This window comes from Limulus polyphemus, unplaced genomic scaffold, assembly GCF_000517525.1.
Source record: "Limulus polyphemus unplaced genomic scaffold, Limulus_polyphemus-2.1.2 Scaffold3552, whole genome shotgun sequence".
NCBI classification, from domain to species: Eukaryota; Metazoa; Arthropoda; class Merostomata; order Xiphosura; family Limulidae; genus Limulus; species Limulus polyphemus.
Window position 1 is genome coordinate 105103 of NW_013669162.1, and position 12183 is coordinate 117285.

The 12183-nt window shown below is 30.3% G+C and overlaps 1 protein-coding gene across 5 annotated transcripts in view; it reads left to right on the forward strand.

Annotated features, from left to right (window-relative positions):
* The window catches only part of LOC106469573 (anoctamin-1-like), a 72142-nt gene extending 60190 nt beyond the window's left edge, over positions 1 to 11952 (forward strand). For all 5 annotated transcript variants that reach the window (XM_022398141.1, XM_022398140.1, XM_022398139.1 and 2 more), the window contains 4 exons: positions 1195 to 1249; positions 4292 to 4389; positions 4666 to 4811; positions 11764 to 11952. In XM_022398141.1, the coding sequence (XP_022253849.1) occupies positions 1195 to 1249; positions 4292 to 4389; positions 4666 to 4811; positions 11764 to 11924 (460 nt within the window). In that variant the 3' untranslated portion in view covers positions 11925 to 11952. The remainder of the gene's footprint in view (positions 1 to 1194; positions 1250 to 4291; positions 4390 to 4665; positions 4812 to 11763) is intronic.
* The last annotated feature ends 231 nt before the right edge of the window (positions 11953 to 12183 follow it).

Consider the following 12183-nt stretch of genomic DNA (forward strand, 5'->3'; position numbering starts at 1 on the left):
GCGACTGTATTTTACAAAATACTAGTCTACTAAAGTACAGCCAAGACAAGTTACTTTGTAAAGACCAAAGGTCAGTTTTATGTTATTGGATACAGTAACATGAGTGCACCTGAACCGTGTCATTGTAACTTCTTTATTGTTAGCCAGGCACAGCTGAAAAGTCATTATAATAAATATATATTAATGTTATGAGATTTAAGCTATTTAGTCTAAACATTTCAGTTTTTGTGTTATAATTTGTGTTCATTCTTGAATGAAAGAGGCATAATTTATATTTACTTCTCAATTTTTTATGGTGGTTGCAAGAAGTAGATGGAGATATTTATTAAGGATTTTTTAAATGATACCCTGATACTATATATAAACAAAATGTGCTTTGCCACTTCTGTATTGGGTCTTTTATGCATTTAATCAGCAACTTAGAAAACATGTTGTGTAGAAACTCAAAGCTGTCAAGCTTGCTTCTTTTGATTTGCATCTAAAGATCCTATTTTCTGTTTTTTAAGTGACAGAATATTAGATGTATGTGTTTTATGCCATTATTAATTGAAAAACCAGAAAACATTATTAAAGGCTTTAATTAATAGACCTTTGTTGTTTTTTGTTTCATATTTACTGCAATTTTTTCCACTTGAAGAAAAAACTTAATACATCAAAATTAAAAAAACTGAGAAAAGACAATTTTTACAATAAAAAAAATATTAGTTTTAGTATTATATATAATCATAGCCATAGTTAGGGTAGGGCGAGAGGTGCAGTTGCCCAGGGTGCATCCGGAAGAATGGCACAGTCTGAGCGCTAAGCCTGTTATTCAATAATTTGTGCAGAACTATACAGACTGGAGTGCAAATAGAAAAAGTTATCATTTAAATGTATTGTACAAATTAAGTAAGATTACTTGCTCTATTTAGTATGGTATGGTATTTATGTTTCTGCCTTCACTCTTTATTCTTCAACTATGACATCTTGTTCTTAAGTTATAACATATATCATAATTATTTTTATATTTTCTACTGTTCTGGTATTTACCACCTCATTTAGCTACATGCTTCTTTCATAGTATCTATAATATCTCAAGAAATAGCATATACAATGTTCTGGAACATCCTAAAATTCTGCTTGCTACCAAAACATTACAGGAATCATACTTAGCATACTTAAGCATAATTTGAAATATAAAATTTAATTGTTTAGGTTCGGAGGACATCCTGGACATTACTCTCTGTTGTTTGGATATTGTCAAGAAGAAGTGAGTAATACATTAATAGCTTTAAGTTTGATATAGCAGTAGAATTGATGTTATTAGGTTTGTAATTCATCCATGAATTACTTAAAGTAATGTTGGATAATGTGTGCTTGACACTATATGTCAGTGAAATAAGTTTAAAGTTAAAAAGAATATTGCAGAATATATTGCAGAATATTATTGAAGGGAAAAAGCTAGAAATGAATAAGATGGATGATCTCCTTGTGTCAGTGTTTTACATGGGGGGTGGGGGCGGAAGTGGGATCAGTAGCATAGTGGAGTGCAGAAGAGGGAATTTGCCCCTGGGTGCCAGGTTAACAACCAGTTTACCCAGAATTTAGTTATTCCCATAAGAATAAGGCTAACTAAAATGTTTTTGTTATGCTTGACATTAAATATTAGTATATTATCAGAAATATCATACCTAGGGAAATCCCTTGGTTTTCAGTGTTAGATTGATTAAAATACACAGACATCTCATAATTGATAGGAAATGTAGTAATTTTTTAAACAACTGACAATTTGAGGCTGTATTTTTCAAGCTGTCGATGGAGTTTTTGGGGGCCCAAATAATATTAATGTAAAGTATAATATGCAATATATTGTTATACAAGCCAGAGATCTTAATTAGCTAATGATTCAAATTCATAAAGAATAAACCATAACTTTCATGTGTCTGACAGCCATGCAAGGGGCAACTGAATCAGTCACATGATACGTGCACATTTTCAAGTTGGAAGGGTGTTTGTTAGTACTTCCCATGGATTTTAATTTATTACTGGCAAGTACCATTAATTTATTTCCATAACTCATTCCATGACTCCTTATATTTCTGTTGTTTGTTCATAAGGCCCGGCATGGCCAGGTGGTTAGGAAGCTCGACTCGTAATCTGCAGGTCGCGGGTTCGCATCCCCGTCCCACCAAACATGCTCGCCCTTTCAGCTGTGGGGGTGTTATAATGTGATGGTCAATCCCACTATTCGTTGGTAAAAGAGTAGCCCAAAGGCGGTGGGTGGTGATGAATAGCTGCCTTCCTTCTAGTCTTACACTGCTAAATTACGGGCAGCTAGCGCAGATAGCCCTCGTGTAGCTTTGCGCGAAATTCAAAACAAACAAACAAACTCATAAGGTCCAGATAATCATAACAATATGGTGAAATATAGTACCAATGGTAGGTAGGATTTCCATGTAAGGTTAGTAGATAATAAGTAAGAGTACAAAGGGTGGGTGGAGTTGGAACGTTGTTTTTTTTGGGTGGTACCAAATTATATTTTGCTCCCAGGCACCACACACCATCAGTACGCCACTGAGTGGGATGGTTTGGGAAATTTTGGAAGCCGAGTACTATATTTCTTGTTTTTGATGTGTATTCTTTATTTATTATTATCATAAAAGTAACTACAATGTAAAAATTGAAAGCTTTTTATGTTAGATAAGGTAAAAAAAGAAGAATAATCATAATTTTTCACAAGGTATGTCCCTTAGTAGTCCATGCCTTATGCAATTCTATACCGTAACGTGAGTTGCACGTTCACCACATGATTTACAAATTATATGGTGCAAATATTAGTTAGAGATGGTTCAAAGGGCAATAAAATTAAATATAAGCAGATGTATACTATTACAAGTTATGGTATGGAAACTCTGGTGGTTACTTTGTGGTTGAACTTGGTCACATCAACCGAGCTCATAGGGAACGGATTCATTTGCTCCATCCTGCCATCCATGTACTACATTGTCTCATTCATGTCCTGCTTTTACACAACATTTAAAAAATATATATATATAGTTTCTCATCCTAGTCCCTTTCACGCTATAAATATTTATTGCATCGACTATTGAATCTTTCCTGTCTGAGAAGCTTACTTTAGGGACTTTTGTATGTATGAATGGAACAAGCTTCTTGTGGCAATATACTATAGGACTGTAGGATAATAACAGATAAAATGAAAAGTTTTACTGAAAAAACACGTTTAAAATTTATTTAGGTTTTAGAGATTACACAAATGATATTTGAGATTTTTGAGATGAAGAAAAGTATTTTTGATCTTAAAATGAAAATCACTTTGCACTCGGACAAGTATGGTGAGAGAGTTAATGCATGGTCTGAAGTGTTTTCAAATTGTCTAATCAAATCTAAATTTTTCATGTTTATCTGCTTACTGAATTTTTTGCAATAGCTTCTCAAGGGTTATCTGTGCTAATTTTGCATATAAACCAGTAAGTTCTTTAAATGTGAGATTTCTTAGAACTTATTTTCTTTATTTCTGATTTTTCTCACAATTTTTGCCCAAATTTGTTTTTATTTCTGTTTATAGTAGATATATTTTGAAATTCAAGGGTTGTTTAAAGTGTATCACATTGAAATTTTATTGTCTTAAATTTTTATATCCATCATAATGTTTTAGATATTGCAATTAAAATGATGGGCCTATATTCATCATTAAGATTTAAAAGGGATATATTAGCTAACCTTAAATAGCATAAAGCTAATGTTTCTTTAAAAAAAGTGTTTTTGTTAAATAATGATCTATGTTTTCAAAGATTCTTGTACAATCAGCATTCCAATCAGACTAAGAGTTTTTTTATCAGTTGTATTTAAAATTTTGATTCTTATATTTTCTGGGTGTGCTCAGTTTCTTTTATAGGTTTAGTTTCTTCTGTGTGGAAGCATTTACATATTTGCACTTGTACGTCTGAAACCATTAAAACACAAAATTAGCTACTTTTTCTGAGTACGTTATTGTTTTATCACAAACTTTTGAGTATTGCTGTGAACAATCAAACTACATTATTTTTCTTGTGGGTTTTAAGTTTGTTTTTTGGTATGTTCTTTTAATATCTTATTTAGTTACACTCACTCTAAATAACTAATAGGTTAAAAAATCACTATTAAAAAACCTAAAACTTTTTATTGCTTAGTGTATTATTTAAATTTAATATAAATGTGCTTTTTCATGTAATCAATTGTAAATTTTGGGGGCATAAATTATTTATGGAAAAAATAGCATTTCTTGTTATTTATTAATATCCTCTTTTTCTAGTGTGGCACAGGAGGCTGCTTGTTAGAGCTTTCTATGCAGTTGGCCATTATTATGGTTGGAAAGCAGGCTATTAATGCTGTTTTTGAAATGGGAGTACCGTAAGTATGTATGCCTGTCAATTTATAAATAATTAGTTGGTACTACAGTGTGACTTTCTAAAATATGTTTCACTGTACAGTGGTTGCTGTAGAACAAGTAGTGGTTTCTACTTTAACCATATTGCACGAAACACATACTCAGGAGTGAACTTATGTCAGAAAAAACACAATGTGGCTTTAAATTTTTTGAATATTTTTGAATAATCCAAGCTTTAGGATTAAATAAAGCATGTATGTGGATATATATATGATTTAAAAACATTTTTATTGTCCTAGGTGGCTGTTATGGTTTAGTAAAATGTGGCATTTGCACAAAAAAGAGAAACATAAGAGTGGAAAACACATTATTGCCCAATGGGAAAGTGACTATAGTTTATCAGAATGGGGATCAAATGGGCTTTTCTTTGAGTATCTGGAAATGGGTAAGTGTATTGTAAAATATTTTTGCTTATTATAGGGTTAGAAATTTCAGGGTAACTTTGCTAAAATAGAGAAACATGCTCAAAGTCTAGGAAAAATATATTTTCACTGGACTGCTAGAAATTAGTTATTTTTCTTTGGGAAATCATTTTTTCAAGAGAGAGTTCATGAAATATAGAAGTCCTAATGTGTTTTTAACTTATCTCAGAAATGGTGAATTTTGTTTCTAAAAGTTACTTGTTAATTCTTTGGTTACTACTTAAAGTATGTGTAAAAATCACTGTCCCATAGAATGCTGCCAGATGTACGGTTTTGGCTGCATTCACATGCCCCACTCGTGACCACATCTAAACAACTTTCATACTGGACTACTTTGTGGATGCATCAGTTTTATTGGGCATGGTTGTAGTCATTAAGCTTTGCATCCTAAGAAGTGGACTACATGGGTACTGAGCAAAGCATTGTCTGATGTGGGACTTTGTGATTTCATATTGAATATAGTACGGCACAGAAAGTTAATTGTTTATGGACAAGGGGGGTGTATCACTGATTTCTAATTCTTAAGTATTTTTTTCTCACTATTCTTACTGAATAGTATCTAGTTTAGGCTTAAAAAATTCATATAAGTGTGTTTAGTTTTTCTGTTGTTTTTTTCATCATAAAATTTTCCAAAATATTGTTGAGACATTTTGTTTTGAAAAAAACATTAAAAATACTTTTTTACTGCTTAGAATTTAAGTTTTTATTTATTGTTGATCAGAATATTTTATTTTAATTGTTCAAATAATTTCAGATTTGATTGATTTGCATTAACATATTTCTGTTGAACATTATTTTGCTGATTGAAATAATTACCAGTTTTGGTTATAAATTGTGAAAAGTACTGCATATATTGGTGACCTAAGGCCTGACCTTTCAAAATGATTTTAGGTTAGGCTATCTAACAGTATTTTTGCCCACAATATTCTTAGTCAAAATCAATTTGTATTCAATTTGTAATCAATAAATATACATTGTTTGCAGTAAATCGTAAGTTTCTTTACTTGTATGCATTGTTTGAATACTTAAAATTCAACAATAGCATTCAATAAATACAGATCTGAGTCACCTGAATATTTATTTTTATAACTACCTTATTCTCTAAATGTAACAAGGTTTATATTGAAGAATTTTGTTGTAGCTTTCAAACAAATATGAATTAATATGAAAATATTTTCAACAATGAAAAGAATGTCTAAAGAAACTATGAAAAAATTTTCTATGTCTGTAGTTTGTTCCTAAGTCTTCTAAGCTTCCTGGCCTGGCCTGTCCAGGTGGTTAAGGCACTCGACTCACAATCTGAGAGTTGCAGATTTGAATCCCCATCCCACAAAACGTGTTCGCCCTTTCAGTCATGGGGACATTATAATGTGACAGTCAATCCTGCTATTTGTTGGTAAAAGAGTAGCCCAAGAGTTGGCAATGGGTGGTGATGACTAGCTGCCTTCCCTCTAGTCTATCAGTGCTAAATTAGCAATGGCTAGGACAGATAGCCTTTGAGTAGCTTTGCGTGAAATTCAAACCAAACCAATCTAAGCTTCCCATAAAATTTCATTGTTGTTCTTTGTGCAAGCTAAGTCTTATAACTCCCACAAAACAATAAATTATTTCTCACATAACTTTATTCACTCCACATTGATGTAAATAGTTTATAACTATTATTCAATGGTATTTAAACTGAGTTTCATTAGTAGTTTGTTCAGTCACCTACTATAAGGTTATAAAAGGGTGGGAACTTATAAAATTCAGATAAGGATAAGGAAAGTCACGTGAGAAACAAAGCCTTCAGAATTATAGTCTCAAGGAACGATAGTTTCTTAGCAAATATAAACATGTGCTTTGGGATGGGCAGAAAAATTCTAAAATCTACATTAGTATAGTTTACAGGCAAGACTCCTCAGATAAAAAAAACTTATGCTACAAAATGTCAGATTATCAACTCATAAAATATTTTCCTATAAAAAGGTTTGAAATAAAGTTAGAAATATTTTTTGTACTTAAAATTTGATATGCATATGTGCACTTAACACCTGAAAGGTGCTCACTGACCCAGAAAAGGTTAGTAACAAAAATCAGTAAAGTTGTATTTCGTACATTGGAAATAACAAGAATTGTGCTCTTGTTACACTTGAAGTAGCAATATTCAACTTATAATTCAGAAATTTGCTAGGGTCTTCAAAAGCTACACTGATATTTAGGATAACACAATGGTAGGAATGCATGGGGGGTGGGGGAGAAAAAGTTCATTAGTTTTATTTTAATAAAGTTAGATGTTTTTTCTTCTTTTATAAGGAAACTGAAGATTCATGCATGCAAGTGATTTTCATCTAAAGTCATCAGAAGAATCAGTGAAATTTATAAACTGCTTAGTCACCAATAAACAGTAAAACACTTAGTTTGAAACAATTATTTAATTGCTAAAATCGAATTATATATCACTGAAGACTTTTTTTTTAAAGTTTTATATGCAGAAAGAAACTTTGGATAATCTTGAGTGATGTCATGTACAATTTAATCATTTAAATCAAACATTCAGAGCAGGTTATTTTTACCAGAACTTGTATTGTAACCATGCTGATCTGTACAAGTTGCTTCTAAATTTGACCCCTCCAAGTAAGAAGTTGCAATATCTTGTTCAGAAATACAATTCATTCAAACTGTGGAAAGAACCGATTATAAGTGTTGGTAGCTCTCTCTGCAGTTTTTAAAAAAATAAAAGATTAAGCATGGCAAAAGTGAAATATTTCTTTGAGGCATAACTTAACTAATTTTCGTTAATTACTTGACAATTGTTTTTTTGTTAATATATTTTATTTCTGAGATGGGTAATTAATGTGTTAATTATTTTACAATAATTTTTACCACAAGACTACATCTAAATGTAATTAAATCCTTCAAAAATTCATGATTTTTCTGCTGATTTGATAATCATATTGTGAGCATAGGTTAAATAAAATGTCATAAAAATGTGTCATTCTTGCATCATTTCTACTCCATAAGCATATTATTCAACTGACAAAACTAGTAAATTGGAGAAATTGGTCTCATTTAAAATGTTTCATAATATATCTGAAACCCTTAGATATGATAAAACCCTAGTAACATAAATTGATCATAAAACTTCTTTACTAATGATTATTAATAAATAGAGGCAAAAAGTAATTAATTTTTTTGTCTTAATTTTGAAGGTTGGAAAAATTTGAAAAGTGTACTTTTTCTCTTTGCCATATTTATAATTACATGAAAATCGTGCACAGCACATTTTGCAGGAATTAATTAAGTGCTCAAGTGAATCTGATATTGGAAGTGCTATAAATAACTTTATACTTTTGCTTTTTATAAATTGAAAAACATTTTACAAGGAAACTTGAAAATAAATTTGAATTGTTTGTAACACTTCATTTGTAGTCAGTACCTACATTGATAGTAGACTGGTAAGAGTACCAGGTACTGGTCCATTTTGAAACATGTAACAGGATATTGTTGCATCAGCCTTATCCAATATATAAATCTGAGAACATTGGGTGGGTGTGATATTTTATTTTGATCTATGGGTTTTCTTTTACATTTACAGGTAGGGAAACATAATAACATTTTATTTTCAACTCAAAATTACTGTAGATGGTAAGAAAAGAAACATATAATGTTATTGTATGTTGTATGTGTCACACTTTTTTCTTATTGTATCTTAGTCGTTTTTGACAACTTACAGAAATTTGAAGTTATATGTGTTCTTTCTCTCAAAGCTACTCATAATATTAGATTTAATTTTTTTCATACAATTTGTGTAAATGATATTGGCTTGAAATTATTGTTATAAGTAATTGTTGTCAAATTATATTAATATCCACATACACAACACCTGTGTGCCAGTAAAAGTATCAGATATCACTATAATTCTTATCTTGCCTATGACCAGGCACTCTGGAAACCCATATTTTCACTACTGTGTTCAGTGGGACAGTGCTGCTTTTCTTGTATTGTATTTGAGTATTGAGCATTAAAAGTATATTAACTGATAGTTATCGAATAATTACTTTGATGTCATGGTATTTAAATGATTAGAAAATATTTATGTGAATAACTTGAAAAGCAGGTATTTGGGAATATACCTTTTAAAATTCCTTAAGTTGCAAATATTTTTGTTCTTATAATTAGTTGTTATTCGTTGACTTATAATTCTGACCTTAAGGATTACATACCTAGTTGATTTTGGTGTATAAAAGTGTTTATTTTCTTGAAGTAAAAAATTTTGAAGATTTGAGAGAGCATTTACTCAACTGATAAGCCTTAATCAGTTTTGGACAAATAACATCCACTGGATGAAAAAAAAGCATGATCTTATTTGAAAAAGTTGGTGTTTTGAAAAATGAATTGTTTCAAAATAAAGTAAGTTGTTAATTACACACTGGCACTCTCAATTTTCTATATTTTAGAAACATTTTCAAAATTGCATTTAGTTAAAAAACATATTTTGCGACACATAGTATAAGAGGGAAAAAAACTAAGTAGCTTAAGGTCTGTTTATTAAAGGGTTGTTAGTTTTAGAACCAATAATTAAAGGAAAGACCAAGTTGTGCAACATTTGAGGTTTGATATCTTAATAGATCGTTACGACAATATCTACTCAACAAGCAGAGTTTGGTTCATGTTAAGTGTCTACTTCAACTTCAGAAAAATGTATAAAATTGCATTGAATAATGTTCCATCATTAAGATTTTCATAAAGGTTAAATTGTTTTTAGAGAAGTATAATACAAGTTGTAACCCATACTAGCATTAGAAAGTTAGAGATTTAAATATTTTTAATTATATCTAAAGATAATATTATGTATCTGTTAACTGAGGCTAAGTCTATGTTCTCATTTGCCTTACCTAATTAACTCTCCGTTCCCCAAGCAGTACCATTATAATACTCAGTATAGCCTTCAGTCAGCTTTCATACAGTATTACGCACATAGGTAACAAAACTTAAATGAACAGCACTAACTAACTTTGCAATCACTAACTCAAAATCTCTTAATGTTGACCTTATAGATGTGCATAATTTTTATTGGGAAAACAATATATTGTCTTCATTATATTTGATTTCAATTTCAGCTTTAATTATAATGTTTTGCTTCTTCTACATATATTAAAGTTTTCTTAATGGTAAAAAATATGAATCGTTTGCTAGAGAACTGAGGTTGTAGTTAAGATGGATGTGTTTGTACATAAAAAGTATTTTTAATTATTGCCCTATGTTAAATGCACAAGCATCAGTTTAAGAGCCAATAGTAATTGATAGAACACCAAAACTGTCTGTACTTAATGTCAAAATAATTGCTGTTTCATTGATTCAAAACACAACTTCTTGAAATAAATCTGTTTTTCAGTAACAAAATAACTTTCCTAAGTTTTATTTCTTTTTGCGTACTTCTTGATATGTTTTATTCCACACAGGTTTTAATTATTAAAGAATAATCTACAATAGATTTCAGAATTTTTCTAATTGTAATTATTTTAATGAATTGACTCCATTTGTCAGGGCTGTACTGATTGTTGATGGTGCCTTGTGCAAAATATAAATTCTGCTCCACTTCTTAAAAAAATCTAATCTATACTTTCCTTCTTCAAAGATGTAAACTTGCACTCTCTACAGGTCAGCGCACTGCTTGCGTACCCTTGGTATGACCCTGTCAGTTACTTATATGTGAAATGACAATTATTATTATTTTTTTTTTCTGAAGATGATACTTAAATACTGGTTCTTGTTCCATTAAAAAAAATAATATTTTGCACTTCAGAGCTATAGGTGCATTGTAATAGTGATGGTCAAATTCAACAATTTGATAATACCAAGAGCTGGCTGTGGGCATTGTTAACAATCTGCACTTCCCTTCTATCAGTTCAAAATTAGAAATGACTAGCACAGAGCATTCTTCTGTAGTTTTTGCTAATATTTCCAAATCAAACAAACAAAAACAAACTTAACTACTAATAATAATCAAATTATGATTTCCTTGAGATATCTTGTGAAGTGTTCTCTATTGATGAAGTAAAATAATGCTGGAAAATTTTGGAACGTTAGTAATTATAAAGCTCAATAAAATGCATTAATTAGACTTAATTCAGTAGAAGTATTGTTAAAATCACATTAGTTTCTGAGTTAGTATTTCATGATTCATTAAGGTTTATCACTTGTATTCATGGCTAGGCCTAGCACTTAACACTGTGAATCTTGCAGACCAGTAAAATTTCAAGTTAAAGGTCCGCTATACCAGTAACTTAAATTAATTTCAGATGCTGTTACAAATTTATTGTAGTGGTTTTATCATATTAGAACTATGACTGTTGAGATTTGAAACTTGTGAGGATGTTTGTATATAAATGACAAATTAATACCATTTTGGAAATACATTTAACGATTTAAACTAAATTTTTTGTTTTTGGATAAGATAAACTATTTTTTAACATGTTTCAACTCATTTGCAAGGAACCGTATGTATTTATGTTGATATTTTTGTACATTTGCTATAGCAACATTGAACAGTTACGTGTAAGATACTAAAAAGAAGTAATATTTTATGTATACTTATGATAAGGTTTTGGCAATCATATATCAATTTTCACCATAGTTAGTATACTGTAAGTCATTACATAGGCTACTATCTATGACAACTAGTAGTATTTTGTGGAGATTATTTAAAGTTTGCATTATACAATGTTTGAAAAGATTTAATTTTGTTACTTGAGTAACAGTTTATATTGTTGTTGTTTTTTCAGAAATGATTAATATTGAGTTTTGAAGAAGTTTCTTAAAAAATGAAGTGAGTAATATTAAAAATGAGAAATGCTGCCTATTTATCTGCTATATATATTATATTGTTAATCAGGTCTTAACAGGATTATATTTGTTTTCTGTTGTTTCATGCAGTTTTACAGTTTGGATTTGTCACAATTTTTGTAGCAGCTTTCCCACTTGCTCCTCTTTTTGCTCTACTAAACAATCTTTTTGAGATAAGGCTTGATGCCAGAAAGTTTATTACTTCTTTTCGACGGCCAGTGCCACAGAGAGTTAAAAGTATTGGTGAGTAAACAGAAAAAACATTTTCTATTTGAAAATTTTCTGATTAAGTTAAAGTTCTGTGTGAAGTATTGATTTTGAGAACCTAAACTTTGTGTTTCATGCCAAGTTCACATGTTACAGTGAAACAATTTTGATCTCTTGGTCTGTGTTTACATAGTTCATTCCATAAATTCCAAAAGTAAGGGATATACAGAGCCTCATCTAGCCTCATTTTGATTCCATTTGTTTTTTATTTTCATTTATAGAAAATATTGTAAATCTGTACAC